General features: G+C 39.6%; 1 protein-coding gene across 1 annotated transcript in view; it reads right to left on the bottom strand.

Moving 5' to 3' along the window:
• The window catches only part of DST (dystonin), a 361566-nt gene that overhangs the window by 248215 nt on the left and 94036 nt on the right, over nt 1–19315 (bottom strand). Inside the window, exons 3-4 of the mRNA XM_026654897.1 lie at nt 3062–3151; nt 33–110 (exon numbers count right to left, since the gene is read on the bottom strand). Of these exons, the coding sequence (XP_026510682.1) occupies nt 33–110; nt 3062–3151 (168 nt within the window). The remainder of the gene's footprint in view (nt 1–32; nt 111–3061; nt 3152–19315) is intronic.

Genomic DNA, 19315 nt, shown 5'->3' with positions numbered 1-19315 from the left:
TTAAGTTTTATTTATTAAAACTATTACCATACCTGGCGTTTTTTCAAATAGTCAAGTGCAATTTGTACATTCTGTAGTCTGTGAAAACGCATCCGACCTTTCTCTCGGGGCTAAAATTAGAAAATGAAAGTTGTGAGATTTTCCAAAGACCAAAACTCCTACAAGGTAAAAAATCTGATTTAAAAGTTTCCATTTTAAATCCTTAAAACACTAATGTTTCAACATCTATTACAAAAGTGTAATTGAAACTTAAGGAAAAGTAATGGAGCTATGAATTTATAGAAAGCCTGTTTTCATTGCAGTTGACATTTATTTGCACAACTAGTGGAGAGCAGAATCAAAGGCCCTGATCCTGCAATCTGATCATTACGGTAGGTGCCTGTGTTCCTGCCAAGTGCTATTGATGTCAAGAGGGCTCCTCATGGGCACAGGGGCCTACCCATATGAACCAGATTGCAGGATCAAAGCCATAGTGGGAAATACAGTAACTAGATGCTGCATCATAACAAAAGATTTACAACACTTCAGTTAAACCAAATCACAAATAATAATCATGTGTACCGCTGAGCTGGCCAATTAATGACTCTAGTAATAATGTGATAAGAAAACTTACCTTACTATGCTGGTGTGATGTGTGTTTAGATTTTGTGTTTGTTTTAACTATATATTAATAAATATATATTTAGAAATTATAACTACCGTCTTAGTGCCTAACTGTGTACTCCTTCCTCAGGCAGAGTTTCATTAACTTCTGTTCTAACAGAACTGCGTGATCTACTATTTGAACACTTATGAAAGTGAGGCATGAAGGAAGTTAAAGGATCCCCCTCACCCCAAAGCAAAAACAAATCAACAAAGAAGAAACTATAAAACAATTATGCATGGTGTGTTAATGGAAACACGGCAAAACAGCATGCAGTTAGTGTAAAATCACCAAGAGGAAGAATTACACAGAAAAGGAATATTTTACTTAGCTGTCAGAGGAAAGTAGTTAAATTTATGTCATCATAATATCCAAATATTAATATCCTTCTTCCTTATTTCAGATTTTTCACAAACTTTCCCAGTAATATGCTCAAGCATACTACAAACCACTTATACAGCTCAGCGATGAATATGAGTATTTCCTCAGACAATCTCTGTGAAACAGTCAGATAGTCATAGATTTTCCTTAGTTGAACTATTTCCCCCTTACGGGATATCACGTGTTTGCCAAGAGGAAACATGACAAAATGCAATTGGAAAAGAAGCATAGACTAAAACACAAAAATGGAATTTCAAGTTACCATATAAGATTTCAATCTGTTCTAAAACTACTGATAGGTGTGGATCAATCCCTGCAGTCTTTATCATAGAATAACTTCCGTGAGTGGGACTAAGGACTACAGAATTGGCATCTTACTTTCCAAAACAAGGAGAGTTTGCTGAAGTCCAGACTGTCAAAAAGTAACAATATAAGATCACAGAGGGGAAATATTATATAGCTAAAGTACAAGTGTCTTGAGACACATTACGCCCTTGGATGAAAGCACACAAATTCCAATGAAATCACAACAGCAGCATGACACGTTGTGCATCCAAGGATAGAAATTGGCCCCCTAACATACAAAGTTGCTTTAGCAAACACTAGCAATGTGGGTTCTACAGAGGCATGAAACAACTTCCTTCGGACCAGCCAATACTCAGCACTTTACAGTTTTTAAGTAGATATTTCCCTTCTGGATGACATAAATAAGTCAAAAAATTGGTATTCAGCATCTGTGCCATAAAATAAGCCCTACAAGCAATCAATATATTTACTACACATATCTATGACAACTACCACTGTGCACTACCTACTTTGAAAAGTAACTATAGTTAAATCAGATCAACCATCTTTGTGATGATAAACCGCAAAAGAATATTTTCATAATTAATCTAAATTCCATAATTTCATATAATATTATGTTGTACATGTGTTGTATATGGGAGTTTTACTCCATTCAATGGAGCCAAGATTTCACCCTTTGCTTATATTATTTGCATAATTGCTACATAAATTACAGTGATTGAAAATAAAAAGAAATCTTAGTGTAACTGAATATAAAATATCATAGTTCCATAATATTTTGATTGTCGCTTACATACTGTTGTATTTGTACAACGTTTGTAAGTGCAGTGATTGAAAATAAATGGAGATCTTAAAGCTTTGCATGTCACTGTTTGCAAATGAACTGAATGAAAAAAGTCTTTGTCCATATCTCCATCTTATCAGTCTTTCCCAGAATATGTATATCCTGGTTGATCAACATGAGTTCTTTTGTCCTTTCCACTGAACTACTGCAGAACACCAAACTAACAGGTTACTTTTAAGTTAGCAGTCACCACACTTCAAATACTAAGTTAGTATAGTTATGGGGGTCGGCACCTACCCCCTTATCCTCATCCTCCACATCCTCATGCTGTTCATACGCGCATGCTTCTGTTGAACTCACCAACCGTAAGGTCTTCAAAAAATCTCGCTCCCTTGGCTAATGAATATAACAGACAGAAGATAGGACAGCAAAGACACAAGACAGACCACAAATGAAGAGAAGAGCATGAACAGAAGAACATAATGAAGAGAACAAATACCAAGCAAGGGAAGTAATGCTCACAAAGAAAGGAAATGACACCCGAGGAGTGTGTTAGACAATTTCAGGGACATTTTTTCCTTGCTATTTGTACTTTGTTTTCTTTAATGTGAAATAATATTAACCATCCAACATTTGCTAAAGAAAATCCAAAAAAAACAAAAAACAAAAAAAAAGGAAAAGAGATAAAGAACTAGTACATTAATCTATAAAAAGAAAGAAGTTTCATGATCATAGAAGAAGACTAACAAAAATAGTTCATATTTCCACACTGTTCATGGTGTGGTATGTATCAACAGAAATATAACTTATGCCTCTGGGATCAACGGTCGCATAGTGTGGAATATATCAAAGAGAATCCTAACAGCCCACATCTGAAGAGTTAGCAAACAGGATAAATGGGTATACAATGGCCTGAAATAACTGCACCGTGATTAAAGAAAGCTCACCAGGGTATCCCCAGAAAGGACTTCTAAAAGGGAGATCAAGTTATGTCCATCCCTCAGGTCTTCATACAGATCATTCACATGCTTGCGAACCTGCAGAAACAGAGAAGGAGAGACAAATGAAATTTAAGATACTGTATCTTTCCAGGAATTTACAATGATATTTAATGCAGTTTTTCTGTAATGTACAAACTCTTATATATCTCAACATGCCACTCCTGGTTTGTTCAGTCATTATGCCAAGAGAAATACAAAAACAAATTAGCTGCAATGTAAACTTATATTCAACCCCCTTCCACATTTTCCATATATTTTTATATTTTAGTAAATATGAAAAGAAGAACAGTGGAAAGGCCACAAGGTAGGTAACAAATTGACAAAGTAACCACGAAGTAATCCCTACCATGTTTACTGAGGCCAAATACCTATCTACTTTGGCCTATGTAAGGAGGACACAGTTCAGACCCAAGTCAGAATAAATTGCAGAAAAAAAAAGACAGAGCTAAATCCTGCCCTGATTTACAACCCATGCAAAGTGGCTGGATCCAAGCAAAAATGTAACCCATATTTTGGCCCCTGAACCAAATACAGCAAAAAACTAGTAGAAACCCATCACTCATGAATCAACAAGAACGTATCTCATCATTCTCAGCTTTCCCTCTTAAAAAGTGTATCTTCCCAAGGCTCGCTTTTCTATCCATCCCATACCTATAATGAACCACTATATTCAACTAACCCACTGAGTTCTGGTTCCTCAAACAGTACTTCTACCACCTCTTCAAAACGTAACTTTTAACCTGAACACACTCCCTTAGGCCAGATTCTGGCTTCAGTTACATCCATGAAAGAACAATAACGTCAACTGTGCTGCACAAGAGTAAAGAAGGGCAGAATTTGGCCATGATTTAAGATCCAGCAGTTCTGAGAGGACTTTCAACATTTCTAACTACTCTGATTTTGGATTATTTTGGCACAAGAGAGCCATCCATCCTACTAAATTGGGACACAGAGGCTCTCATTTCTCAGAGGCAGAGACTTTTGACATTGTGGGGTTTTCATCTACAATCTATTTTGGGTCCCCATTAAAACACCATACAGCAGTGTTCCCCAAACTTTTGAGGGTCGCTGCCCCCCTTACCCTGTCTGCACCCCCCTTCAGAGTCCGAAGCAGGGCCATGGCTCAGGGGAATGCGGATAGGGGGCCGACACTGGGGCCGCAGCTGGGGGTGGATGTGGGGCCGGGAGTGGTGCGGGGCCGGAGCCGCGGCCAGGGGTGGGAGCAGAGCCACGGCTGGGCTGCAGTGAGGGCCAGCAGCCAGACCCACGGCCAGGTGCGGCTCCAGCCCCACCCTGTTCCCGCCCCCCGCCTCAGCTGGGAATGGAGCTACAGCCAACGGCCGAGGCTGGGGCAAGGCTGGGAGCAGAGGCACGCCGAGGCTGGGGACGGGGCCAGGTGCAGGCCTGGGAGCCGGAGATACAGCTGCAGGCAGGACCGGAGCAGAGCTGGGGGCAGGGAGTGGCTAGCTGGCACTCCCTGCACCCGCTGGGGCCGGCCCGGGCCCCGCTGCACCTCCCAAACATTCCTAAGCACCCCCTTAGGTGGCTCACCCCACAGTTTGTGGACCTCTGTCTTACAGGACGCTTTCTGAGCTTCCAGAGTACTGTCTGATTGTGGCATGCAAAAGGGCAGACAGACCCTTCTTTTATTCCCTCCACAGGAGCTAAATTCTTCTGCCAATGTGGGATCTATGAGATGATCTCTCAACTTTCAGCACATCTGTGTGCGTGAGAACAGCATCAGGAATCAATCCAATTCCTCTTCTGCTTGCAATAGGGAACTAGATCTGGGCTATGGGAGAGATTTGTATGTTATGAAACAAATAATTAACATATTTGTTGCTAGGTTTAAATAAATGTATTTTAGTTCAAGGTACATTGTTCCTACTGCAATTTACAAGACTATCAATCTTAAATGGGACTAACATCAGAAGCACATTTATGTTTATGTTGAAAACTAGTCCGAACAAGCCATCTGGAAGATTTTTCCATAATGAATTACTCCTTACGTTTTCCAAAATATGTATGTATCACATCCACACAGCAAAAGCAATATAATTCTACTTCTGGACATTAGATCAAGTTAGACATATTGTCAATTGTAAAAGGAGGTTAAATTCCAAAAGAAAACATTTTGGTAATACCAAACTACTGTGGAAAAAACAAAAAACCAAACAGCTATTCATATGGTATAATCTGGACCAAATACAAACAGGAAGTACCAGAAATGTCATTAATGTTATCGGGCGGGGGGGGGGAGATTCCCCATTTTTTTAAAGTTGAGGTCCCCCCAAGGGAAATCACAACCAATCACAGCCCCACTGCAACCCCATCTTAATTTATAAATCCTCTGCACCTTCTGCAGCTAAATCTTTGCCCATCCCCCTCACCCAACATGCACTTTGGGAAACACTAGGGTACAGGGGGGACCCTGAAGCTCTGAGCCCCCATGGGTGGTGGGGACTCTAGAGCTCCGAGCAACCCCGCACCTGCCCAGTCCCTTCCCATTTTATGATGGGATATTTTTAGTAAAAGTCAGGGACAGGTGATAGAATCATAGAATATCAGGGTTGGAAGGGACCTCAGGAGGTCATCTAGTCCAACCCCCTGCTCAAAGCAGGACCAATTCCCAACTAAATCATCCCAGCCAGGGCTTTGTCAAGCCTGACCTTAAAAACATCTAAGGAAAGAGATTCCACCACCTCCCTAGGTAACCCATTCCAGTGCTTCACCACCCTCCTAGTGAAAAAGTTTTTCCTAATATCCAACCTAAACCTCCTCCACTGCAACTTGAGACCATTACTCCTTGTTCTGTCATCTGGTACCACTGAGAACAGTCTAGATCCATCCTCTTTGGAACCCCCTTTCAGGTAGTTGAAAGCAGCTATCAAATCCCCCCTCATTCTTCTCTTCTGCAGACTAAACAATCCTAGTTCCCTCAGCCTCTCCTCATAAGTCATGTGTTCCAGCCCCCTAATCATTTTTGTTGCCCTCCACTGGACTCTTTCCAATTTTTCCACATCCTTCTTGTAGTATGGGGCCCAAAACTGGACACAGTTCTCCAGATGAGGCCTCACCAATGCCGAATAGAGGGGAATGATCACGTCCCTCTATCTGCTGGCAATGCCCCTACTTATACAGCCCAAAATGCCTTTAGCCTTCTTGGCAACAAGAGCACACTGTCAATTCATATCCAGCTTCTCGTCCACTGTAACCCCTAGGTCCTTTTCTGCAGATCTGCTGCCTAGCCATTCGGTCCCTAGTCTGTAGCAGTGCATAGGATTCTTCCGTCCTAAGTGCAGGACTCTGCACTTGTCCTTGTTGAACCTCATCAGGTTTCTTTTGGCCCAATCCTCTAATTTGTCTAGGTCCCTCTGTATCCTATCCCTATCCTCCAGCGTATCTACCACTCCTCCCAGTTTAGTGTCATCTGCAAACTTGCTGAGAGTGCAGTCCACGCCATCCTCCAGATCATTAATAAAGATATTAAACAAAACCAGCCCCATGACCGACCCTTGGGGCACTCCGCTTGATACCGGCAGCCAACTAGACATGGAGCCATTGATCACTACCCGTTGAGCCCGACGATCTAGCCAGCTTTCTATCCACCTTACAGTCCATTCATCCAGCCCATACTTCTTTAACTTGGTGGCAAGAATACTGTGGGAGACCGTATCAAAAGCTTTGCTAAAGTCAAGGAATAACACATCCACTGCTTTCCCCTTATCCACAGAGCCAGTTATCTCATCATAGAAGGTAATTAGGTTAGTCAGGCATGACTTGCCCTTAGTGAATCCATGCTGACTGTTCCTGATCACTTTCCTCTCCTCTAAGTGGTTCAGAATTGATTCCTTGACGACCTGCTCCATGATTTTTCCAGGGATTGAGGTGAGGCTGATTGGCCTGTAGTTCTCTGGATCCTCCTCCTTCCCTTTTTTAAAGATGGGCACTACATTAGCCTTTTTCCAGTCATCCAGGACCTCCCCCGATCGCCATGAGTTTTCAAAGATAATGGCCAATGGCTCTGCAATCACATCTGCCAACTCCTTTAGCACCCTCGGATGCAGCGCATCCGGCCCCATGGATTTGTGCTCATCCAGCTTTTCTAAATAGTCCCGAACCACTTCTTTCTCCACAGAGGGCTGATCACCTCCTCCCCATGCTGTGCTGCCCAGTGCAGCAGTCTGGGAGCTGACCTTGTTCGTGAAGACAGAGGCAAAAAAAGCATTGAGTACATTAGCTTTTTCCACATCCTCTGTCACTAGGTTGCCTTCCTCATTCAGTAAGGGGCCCACACTTTCCTTGACTTTCTTCTTGTTGCTAACATACCTGAAGAAACCCTTCTTGTTACTCTTAACATCTCTTGCTAGCTGCAACTCCAAGTGTGATTTGGCCTTCCTGATTTCACTCCTGCATGCCTGAGCAATATTTTTATACTCCTCCCTGGTCATTTGTCCAATCTTCCAGTTCTTGGAAGCTTCTTTTTTGAGTTTAAGATCAGCAAGGATTTCACTGTTAAGCCAAGCTGGTCGCCTGCCATATTTACTATTCTTTCTACACATCGGGATGGTTTGTTCCTGTAACCTCAATAAGGATTCTTTAAAATACAGCCAGCTCTCCTGGACTCCTTTCCCCCTCATGTTATTCTCCCAGGGGATCCTGCTCATCAGTTCCCTGAGGGAGTCAAAGTCTGCTTTTCTGAAGTCCGGGGTCTGTATACTGCTGCTCTCCTTTCTTCCTTGTGTCAGGATCCTGAACTCGACCATCTCATGGTCACTGCCTCCCAGGTTCCCATCCACTTTTGCTTCCCCTACTAATTCTTCCCAGTTTGTGAGCAGCAGGCCAAGAAGAGCTCTACCCCTAGTTGGTTCCTCCAGCACTTGCACCAGGAAATTGTCCCCTACACTTTCCAAAAACTTCCTTTATTGTCACCGGCTTCTGTGAATTTTTCTTTATTGCCCATGACCTGTCCATGACTTTTACTGCAAATAGCCATGACAAAATCTTAGCCTTACCTATGACTTCCTTAGTAAGTAACTTACTGGATCTTAAGTTCTCACAATAGCATTGGCTATGACTGAGCGAAGATGCCACTCATTTTTTCATTGGTGATGGAAATGAAGCAAAAAATGAATGTGAGTGGGAGTAAGCACTGCAAAATTGACAGGAAAAAAACGGGCTTTTAACCCAAACTGGACAGAGGATTTTCTTTTTATTATGACACCTCATAAATGCAAGCCCTTGTGGCTAATATGCCAAACCACTGTATCAATCTGTAAGGTCGTCAAAATGAGGCAGCACTTTGAATCAAAGCACAGTAACTTCAACGCAGCCCATCCTCTTGACAGTGTTGCAAAACGTGACAAAATTCAAAATTGAAAATCTGAAGTCTTTGTATCACACTGCAAATGTCATTCTCACAACATCAGCAACTATGCAGGAAAAAGCAACAGCTGCTTCTCTTCGAATAATGTGGGTAACTAGCTAAAAAGAAAAAGCCTTTCCTGGATGCCAAACTTGTGAAGCAGTGCATGTGGGAAATGCTGAAGGAGCTTTTTCCTAGAGATAAAAACAAAGATGATACTGTGAACCATGTGAAACAAGTTCCTCTGCCTGATTCCAGGGCAGAGGGAAGATTGGAGGTAATTTACGAGGACTGTCTGTCAGCACTGCTTTCCAATTTAAAAAACTCTAAATACACGTCTCCTGCAGTGGATGAATCAAGTGACGTAAGTGACACTACCTAGCTTTTGCTATTTCTTAGATTTTATGATGCTGAAATTTTCAAGGAAGAATTTTTGTGCTTAATACGATTAGAAACCTATACCACAGGAGAGAACATTTTTGCAAAGGTAAAAGGCCTTTTTGAAAAAAATTATTTAGATCTGCAGAAAGTAAACTTACTTGTTACAAACTTGCTTCCCTCTATGACAGGGAAAGAGAAGGGCTTTTTTTTAATTTTGGCAGTGATACACCCTTCATTAAACACACTTCACTGCATAATTCACCAGACTGTTTTGTGTGGTAAATTGTCTGGGGACTTGGAAAAAAAAACAATGGATATTGTGATGAGATTAGTGAACTACATACGTTCAACTTCTAGCTTGCAACATCATTTTTTAAAAGCTCTTTTACAAGACGTTTCAGCCAAATACAGTGACTTGTTCCAGCACAACAATATTCACTGGTTAAGTAAGGGGAGCCTTCTTCTCACCCATCCTCAAAATGAAGAACTATACAAAGTACAAAGAGACAGTGTGGTCTACTGATTAGAAAAAGGGACTGTGCATCAGAAGGCTCTTGTTTCAGTTCCACCACAGACATACTGTGTGGTCTATAAGGGAACTCACCTAACATCTATGTAATTCATTTTCCCTTTCTTTTTTAGTTTCAATTGCTGTGCTTCTACAGCCCTTAGCAACACAAGTCTGCTTGTGCTATGCTGAAAGCTCTCTCGGACACAGAAGCGCTTCCTCCTCCGGTGCCACTGTCGCGAACAGATGATCAGAGGTAAGAACTGAAACCATATTATTCTTTTACCAGAAGGTGGCAATCCTAAGTATGTATTAGACCACAGCTAAGGGAAAGAAGAAGAGCACTTTGCAAGATGCAAATAAAATTTATTTCAATCACAACTAAAGCATGCAAAGCACACATCATGAACTGAGTCACCAGGAGAGGACAGACAAATACAATTCCCAAAACTGCTGAAAATAAATAGGTGCATAGTTCTAGCTTGTATTCTGTAGCTTATCCTTGTACTTGATACATAAAGAATGTACATGACACAGTAATTACATCAAAACCCAGTTATTATAAAACAGTAGGCTGAAATCTGGTATGTATTTGCATTTTTTAATGTGAAGAGTGGTTTGATTTAAATTATCTATGCAAACCCACAGGCAATTTGAATCTAGCTGGAAAATTAATTTATGATAATGATATAATAAATATTCAGTGCTTGCCATGTAAACCAAATGATCACTCAGGTGGCTCTTTCTGAGAGAGAAAAAATGCAATCTTGCAAAGTAAACCACCTTTTCCAGAGTACTGTCATATGTCTCACAGATATTTCAAATACAGCTTGGCATTGTTTATGGAGTGAATGTGGTAAGTTAAAGGAGATAACAGTGAATTGAAACTAAAACTAAAAATGTAGATTTAAAATAAGAACACATTTCCTGAAAGAACCTGAATTATGCAGTGGAATTATCTGGCTAAAAAAGTAGTTGAGGTGGTTTTTAAGACTAGATGACCTGGAATTCTTTTCAAGCCCTGCTATCTACAGATCTGGAAGCAAAGTTAATATGGTTTCAAAATGTTTTCCCACTTTGCCAAAGGCAAATTAGATTAGAACTCAAGAAGTTAGAACAATAAGGGATTGGTTTGGAAAAAAATGTGAACACTTAACTGCCACTGATTTTTGGGTCCAAACCTACATCCACTGAAGTTCAATGACTTCAGCTAGATCAGACCAATCATGCCCTCTCACCGTGAGATTTACAATATCTTTAAAGTTAATTTTTAAGGATCTAATCCCAAGTAAATTTAAGTCACTGGAAAGACTCCCATTCATTTCAATGGGATTTGGATCAGGCTCTATGTGCAGTACTCAGAATGGTAGTTATAGGCAGCATATTGAAGTCATCCACCTTTCAGCTACAGCTTCTCTGAGATAAGGCTCACATGGACACTTATAAAGGCTACTATAATTACACCATTCAATTTAAAATGTCACCAACAGCCAAGTCTCTCTGATGAGAAACTTGTGTGGCCTTTGCAGAAAGCTCCTAACATCATGTTGGGATTCCACAACTTCCTGGAAAGTGTATGTCCTTAAACCTATGTCCAACCAAAGAGTAACTAATCACAAAATTTATTATTACTGTTAATATCACTAACAAGAAAGAGCCAAAAAGAAACATATAAAAACATATGTGCCCCTTCTTTTGCTGCCCCAAGCAACAGAGTGCAGTCAAAAAGCCAAAGATGCCAGCAGCATAACAAGCAATTAAAGAGCATTTCTTCGATATATTTATGTGGGAGAAAGATAAATCATTCAATTTGACATTGCCAATAAACTTAGTATCCTGAATCATTTCAGGATCAGTGAGGAAATCCAGTGAAAACTCAGATCAAACATCCCTCCAGACTAGAAGAAATTATTTACATATTAAAGGAGACCAGGTAATAATTGGTAATGCTATGAAATTGGCTGTGGCAATCCTCTATGAAAATTGAATTCACTAAGTTCAAAGGAAATTTTAAAAAAAGTGGAACCAAGTAATTTAAATACTGGAACAGAAGCCAAAGAACTGAATGCCACTACTGCAGAGAGTCATATTTCTTAAACATTGACAATCAAGGAGCAGTAGAGACGTTAGTTACAAGTCTACAGATAAATCTATTTTACATGGATTTAAAAAAGGAAGGTTCAGACCCAAGTAATCTCCTTGATCTTTTATACAAACAAGGCTTATCATGCCAGGACATAAGGCATGATTTATCTGATTTTTTCAAAAAGCTGCTTGCTGGCTGTAACAGGATCCTAGCTTTAAATTCAGCATGTAATTGTGGGAATATCACACTTTCCAACATTCTCCTGCGTGACTAGTTTGCTAGACAAGGCCTGATTGCTGCCTATCTACTATATGGCTTGCCCAGACTTTTTTAGGTGACGTACATAAGTGCAGTTCGATATACAGTAGTTCTGTTCTATCCAGCTAGTTTACATTCCAATAGAATTTTAGCACATCTAAGATCCTTGCCATTTTCCATTACCATACTGAAGCTGTGCCAGAGAGAATCCCTTTTTCCAGTCATCAACATTTCTCTTACAAGGGATACTGTAAGGATTGAAAGGCTCCAAATTTACATTACTTTTAAAATTACATTTTGTTTTTACTCATTCCTAAACTAAACCTTTCCTGCAGCATAGTTAAACTGCTGGGTGCACTCCCAGAACAGCAAACCCGGGCTCTGGATTTCTCCACCATTGCAGGTGTCTGAGTGAATGTGATATGTGCACATTGGTATAGATGGCGCTGTTTCTCCACTCTTTGCCTGTGTTCTGATCTTACATACAATAAAGGTGCTGAAATATACACAAATCCTGCTCTCCAATCTGTTCACAAGAACAGGACAAACAGGTAGGGCAAAGGAGACAGCACAAAGGACACACATGCTCACCTTTTTTCTGTATGCCTACATGCTGGCAAGCTAAACTTGATCAGTCCAATTTTAGACCTAGTGGCCTTGACAGTGTCTCTTTAAACTCACTTCCATTATTTGTCTGTTCTAGACTGAGTTGGTAACCTATTCCCTAGTGAGTATTTAAAAAACATAGAGTGAAAATCATTCTGCCTTAATTCCATATTTAAGAGTAATTTCCTAGCTATTTGACTCTGTCCCTTGTTGTTGAACTCCTCAACAGCATGAACAGTCAATCTCATTCCACTTCACAAAATCCCTCCATAATTTCAAATACTTTTACTAAGTATCTTTAAAATATTCTCCTCTACAATGACTGCAAATTCAAACTCGTCGACCTTTCTTCATAACAATGTCTGGTATGATCCTAGTTGCCCCAATTTACACTCACCTACAATGTCTTGTACATCAGCAACAGTGGATTTACTTTCTTCCCCCTTGTCAATCCATCACAGCATTCTTGCATGGATAGCTCAAGATTTTTCCTTTTTACAGTAACCTCTACATCCTTTCCAGATCACTATACTGCCAGATTACTCCATTTCTGTTGTTGTCTCTATTTAAGATTGTTGCCTCCAATCTTATGATGTTGCATTTTCTCCATTATTCTGCATCTCTCTTACAAAGTCCTGTCATACAAAACATACAAATCTTTGTGCCTTAAGGTAAATACACTCTTGTTCTATTTCCAACATTGATGCTGTTAGCAAATCTTGTTCTTACATTTATTTAGATTTATAAAATGAGATCAGATATTCTCAGAAGCCCTAAATCAGCAAAAGAACTTAAGCATACGCATCACATTTGGCAAATGAGTAGTCAATGGAACTTATATATGACTGTGTATAAGGACCATGCCGCATTAGGGCCTTAGTACACGTATGATATCTGAAATGTAATAATTAAACAAAGCAAAAGCTTTACCAATTGGCTCCATGTCAAAAAGACAGCTATTCCAATTCCCTAGCTCACCTACAGAAAAAAGAGCCTCAGATCCATCTAATTAACATATCTCAAACCTTTATAAGCAGAGAGCTTGAAAGATCAACAAATTCAGGTTCTGTTGAACCTGTCGAGACAGTGAGTTCCAGAGTCAAAGTCTAGTAATTGAAAATGCTTTCTTGAACCCCATTCCATTTAACGTCTGCAAGCTGCTCAGTTGATTTCAACTGCCCTGGTATTTGAGGGGGAGAGGTGGACTCAAACTACATAGAGGTTAGTAGGTCAAAATCAACACCTGGAAATCCTGGGAACCACAGCAGCTAAACAGGACGATTATGTAAGTGGTTAGCACATTTTGCATTAGTTATTTATTGTCAACCAAATAACTTAAAACAATCATAATAATGTTCCCAAAACCAACCACTGAAATACTCCATTTGTCATCCTTTACTTGCTGGACAAGCTGCAGTTATTACCGCTTTGTTTTTAGGTTTTACACAACAATCTCTTCCAACCTTTTTCTGCAACTCTTCACCTTAGCACATATGCTTTGATGTTGTAAATTAGCAAAAGTCTTTTTTAAATATAGCATAATAATAATACATTCTAGGAATTCAAGTTAATTAACAAGCATGCCAATTCTCTTTACAGTCACTATCCATTGCTTAGATAAAATCATGTAATACTGCTTACACATTCAGTTTGAAAACTAATCTATTTAAAAATCAGCTAAAACAAGTTTCAATTACTACACCTGCCTCTGAATCTCACTGCCAATTTCTGACAATAGTACAATCACATTTTCCAATATTTAAAAATATTTTTCTCTCCTCTCATCCTGTGTGAAAGACCCATTCATGTAGGGCAGAGGTTCTCAAACTGTGGTCCGTGGACCACCAATGGTTCGCGAGCTCCATTCAGGTGGTCCGCAGATAGTTCCCTCTACGGTGCGCACCTGGGCAGCTGCACACAAGAGAATGAAGGGCCACTCACCTAATTAGTGGAGCCGCGCAGGTGTGGCTCCACGAATTAGGTGCCTGGACCCTGGAGAAGATGCATATGTAAGGTGAGGTGGTGGCCTTGGGGGGGAATTGGGGGTAGGTGGGAGGGGGCAGTGGGGTGAGAAGAGGGGGTGGGAGGAATTTGGGATGTGCCGGGCTGCAGCAGCCAGAGAAAGGTGACTTTCCCCAGCTCCAGGGCTGCAACTGCCGGGGAGAGATGGCCCTCCTTCCCAGCCTCAGCTCTGTGATTGCTGTGGCAGGAGAGAGACCCCCCCTCCCTCCCAGCCCCAGTTTGGGGGCTGCCTCGGCAGGGAGAGAGGGCACATTCATCGCATTAGAAAGGTAAGACTACTGATATTAAAATATGAGTTGTGTGCTTTTATTTGTAGAACAAAAAAACGTTCATTATTAATTTTTTTTATATAGTGCTTTTATACAAAGTGCTTTACAATAGTTAGCTAATGGTACAAACAACATTTGGAAAGATCATTAAGTGGTCCGCCAACATCCTCAGCAATTTTCAAGCGGTCCGCGAAAAGAATAGTTTGAGAACCACTGATGTAGGGAAAACTAACTAAAAGACTACATGATGCCAACGTGAAATTAACTATACACAAAGTGTAAAAAGCAAGCAATATGAAAAAAGATAAGGGAAAGTATTTTTCTCATCTCTTTCAGCTGGAGTAATCCCAGATGTTGTCTGTAACAAGAGTAGGTAAAAAATAGACAAAAGTATGATTTTTAAGATAATGGTAGCCCTTTAATTGAATCAATTAGCAATTGTTTCCTGTATCTCATATCCAGGTTTTGGGGGTGTGTGGTTTGTTTGTTTTTTAAAGGTAGTGGAAGGATCACAGACCTAAAGGGCATGGGAGAGAGATTCTGAACTAGCCTCGACTTTGGTGAGTTGGACAAGTCACATACCATCACATTTTTTCCTCAATATAAATACTAGTAATTTTACAGGCTCTGGAAAAATCAGATCTATGAGAGGGGGCCTCATTCCCTGGGCAGAACCTCACTGAATTCAGTAGGACTCCACATACGAGCAGGCAGCTGCCTGTGTGGACTCCATTGAATTGAGTGGGGGTCTACTCATATGGATCCAATTGTGGGACTGGGGCCCTATTCAGTAAAAATACTCCCCTCCCCTTAGCACTTAATGTAGGCTATGCAGAACCAAACGACTCTTTGTTGAGTATTTACAGAAACTCTCATAAGATTATTAATTATTACGTATACTACAGTAGAACCTAACATGTGCAAGGCAGTTTCCAAACACTGAGTAAGACACATTCCCTACCCCAATATCCAGAAAGGATAATAATGCTATCAGAAGTGAAAGTCTTGATTCCCATAGAGTATGTTTTATTCTGGTATATTTTTATTACCTGAAATAAATAAATGCAATGGCTATAAACCCATAGACCAAAGCGTTACAATATTAATTTAGGTGTGAGATAGAAGCATCCCACCAGCTCTGGTACCAGCAGACTTCACCAAAACAGCATCTACTTTGCAAACAGTTCTCATTGAACATGAGGCGTGGAGGAAGTATGCCAGAGCATGTACACTTGGTGACTTAGTACAATTCTACCAGTGCTCCCAACTCAAATCACTAATGCTTACAAGGTGCACCATTTTCTTCCCAGCAGGTGCACCCCCATTGCCTGTTTCCCACCTCATAGTCCCTTTTTCAGATACTCAGCTGCATATCTGTTTATAAAGCTACTGTTAAAAGCCCCCACGTAATCTCACATTTGGATTACAAGCTCTCAGTATACACTTCACAGTCACCTTTTCACTTGCTCGTTTAATGTATACCTGCAGCATACTGATTATGAAGATAAGTGAAGTGTGGGATGCCATCAGGTTCAAAGATAGAACTGACATTTATTTTGCCCCTTTTAAAATGTGTGTGAGTCACAAGGGCAGAAAAAAGGAACACATAAATAGATTAATAAAGAATGTCAACCAAACATTCAGGGGTGCTGGAACAATTTGTATAATGGGGGCGCTGAGAGCCATTGAACCAAACTGTAAACCTTGTATATACTGGAATCCACTTCCAGCCAGGGGGTGCTACAGCATCCCCTGCATCCCTAGTTCTAGCACCTATGCAAACATCAGCAGGTTTCATATTACAGCCCAGCCTGTTGCTTTGGTGCTATAGGACATCCTAAGAGAAATCATGGGATTGAAGATCACTAAAGAGGATGACTTAACTAGTGTAACAAAATTACTAATATAAGTCTGACAAAGTATCTTTGCAGAGAGGAACTAAGAGAATTCAATGTTTGAAAACTGTTTTGCCAGAGGAGGGCTGCTGGGTGGGGCCAATAATAGCGTAACTAATCAGAAATGAATTGTTTAAATTACTAAACTGGAATGTTAATGGACTCCTATCAAAAGCTAAAAGTTATGAGAACTTTAAAGGATGTAAGACAAATATTATTACATGCCTAGACTGGACACCATTAAGAAGTAAGCAAATACCACACTGACTTGAACGCAATATTTCCTATATATAGGGCCTGATACTGCATTCCTTGCATACCCAAAACTTCCCTTCACTTCCACAAGAGGTGTGTGTGTGTGTGTGTATGTAAGAAATGCAGGAATGTGCCCATTGGAATATATAGAACAATAGCTAGGGCATTTACTTTTTTAGTGGTATTCACACAGCATGAGAAAGCAACTGTGAAATTAGAAAATGGCTGAATACTGTAACCATACTTCATTTTTGAAAAGCTGAACAACATGTCACTTTGTTGAGGTCTACACAGGTAAAATATGAGATCAACAGATAAGACTTTATTCTGATTAAAGCACTCGACTTCAGTAGTAGTTTTTCTTGGGAAATTAGCTAGAAATTAGAAGCTAGCCTTCCAATATTATTTGTCTTTCTTTAAACTGAGATTCTTATTCTGTAAACCCAATCCATAATGAAGCTATACATTTACATAAGTGATTAGATATTCAAGTCAGAGTGGGCACCCTTAAAAATTTAATATTTACTTCTCCATGGGTTATAAATGTGTTTAATTCTGAGCCCCATTCTTCCCTTATGCTCACTTCTACAGTCACACTCAGGGTAACTGAGAACAAAAATGGCCTCTCTAAGTCTAGGAAATATAGCTGTGGAGTAAAATACTGTGGTATGGGAAACGTTAGATGTTCGATGTCATTTTGTACAGAGTACTAATATACCAACCTATACTACTCCCATAGGCACCAGTGGCACAGTTCACGCTGGCTCCAGTGGGAGCAGGATCAAGATGGTATATTTCTAAACTAATAAATAAATGAGTAGTTATATTTGCATAGATCAGAAGTGTATAGATAAAGTATAATTCAATGAATAATTTAACAATTAATTAAAAAACAACACTTAATTGCAGATGGTACAATTATATCTTATCTGTTAAATCCTCAAGAAGGTAAATAATTAAATTTTAATTAAGTTCCATGCTAACCAAGTCTTAATTGCAAATAATAAACTCATAGAAAAGAGAATGAATTAATAAATTAATATATTAGCCTGCTATAGATAAGTAAGTTAGTGCTGAGAAAATAAGAAACAATTTACTTATATTTCAAAATGGTTAATTTAACTCCCAGTAGGAGTACAATTACTGTACTTACTGAAACAAACATTCTTTTTTATAACATACTGTAACTTTCCAAATTTCTCACTTTTCACCTATATGTGGATAATATGACCTTCTCATTGGTCCATGGTCATTGGCAGGGAGTGCTGATACTTGTCAAAATCAAATACAGGTTGATTAGCTGAGACCACAGAATGGAAAAAGGAGGTACAGACAGACAAGTAATCCAGTGAATGAACACTGAAAGCCATCGAGCTTCATTTAGCCCTTGGTGTCAATATTAAGTGGGATAGGGAAATCTTTCAAAGCTTCTGCAGAAGTCTTTAGGCATTTTTTGTGGAGAAGAATTTACATTCCTTTTCAAAGTACTGCTGTACTTTTTCATTTGGCCAAGTATTTTATTTTTTACACTAATTAGAGTTAAAAGGGAGAACCTTAGGTTATAAGGAAGTTACCGACATGATTCTATAATCACATATCCATGTAATGGGTAGATTTTATGTTCAAAGAAACTGACATGACAGAACAAAGATACCAGATACCAGATACTAACTGCTATCTAGGAAACGTCCACACAGCAGCTAAGCACACAGCCAACAATCAGGGGAAAAAATATTATTTGTGCTGAAGGTTCTGTCCCATCAGATTTTAATCAATAACATGATATGCTTGTACATCTAATATACATTTATTCATTTCTGTTAAAGCAACTGAGCACCTACATAAAAACAGTTATTAAAGAAAACTGTGACAAGGGTCATAAGACACTCAAACGGAGCAAAAGTGTTGCACACTGTAGAAATATACATTTATTTAACACATTTTATAAGGCTAGCTAGCATCTCTCTTTTAGTCACTCCATCTTAATCCAATTCCTAATTGAGTTTGCATATATTAAGGATGATAAAATTAACCTCAGATCTATTGTATAATTTTTATTTATTTGGTGTGTAGGCAGATGTTACTGATGTGTGTTATAATTTGCAGGTCTCTGCAATTCTGTATAATCTCACACTCTGAATCAGTCCCTGGCATTCTATAGGAATGTCTCACAATTATCCAGTCATCCTCCTTAATATTTTCTACAATTCTAAAGATCCATCAACCTGCAATAAAGTTCTGAGGTTGCTCTCCATCTGCTTCTCAAACAGACATGCATTCTGTGAAACAAAATGGAGATGCTATTGATTTTACTTATGAGTGACAGACTATTGAATAACTAGGATACACAATGTGGTGATCGATTCTGAGACCAGCATGCAAATTTGCAGGGAAAAGAAAGAAAGAGCAAGGCAAACATGCCTTAAACCAATAACAGCTGATGACAAATTTACTCAGGAACTTATTTTTACATTCTTTTGAGAGAAGATGGCACTCCAAGGGACAAATTCCAGTCACACAAGATTTCTGAAGTGAAGCCTAACTATGTAATAGAT

This window comes from Terrapene carolina, unplaced genomic scaffold (assembly GCF_002925995.2).
Source record: "Terrapene carolina triunguis isolate 2854851 unplaced genomic scaffold, T_m_triunguis-2.0 Scaffold42, whole genome shotgun sequence".
Taxonomy (NCBI): Eukaryota; Metazoa; Chordata; order Testudines; family Emydidae; genus Terrapene; species Terrapene triunguis.
The sequence above is the reverse complement of the archived record's forward strand: the minus strand, read 5'-3'. Positions and strand labels throughout refer to the sequence as shown.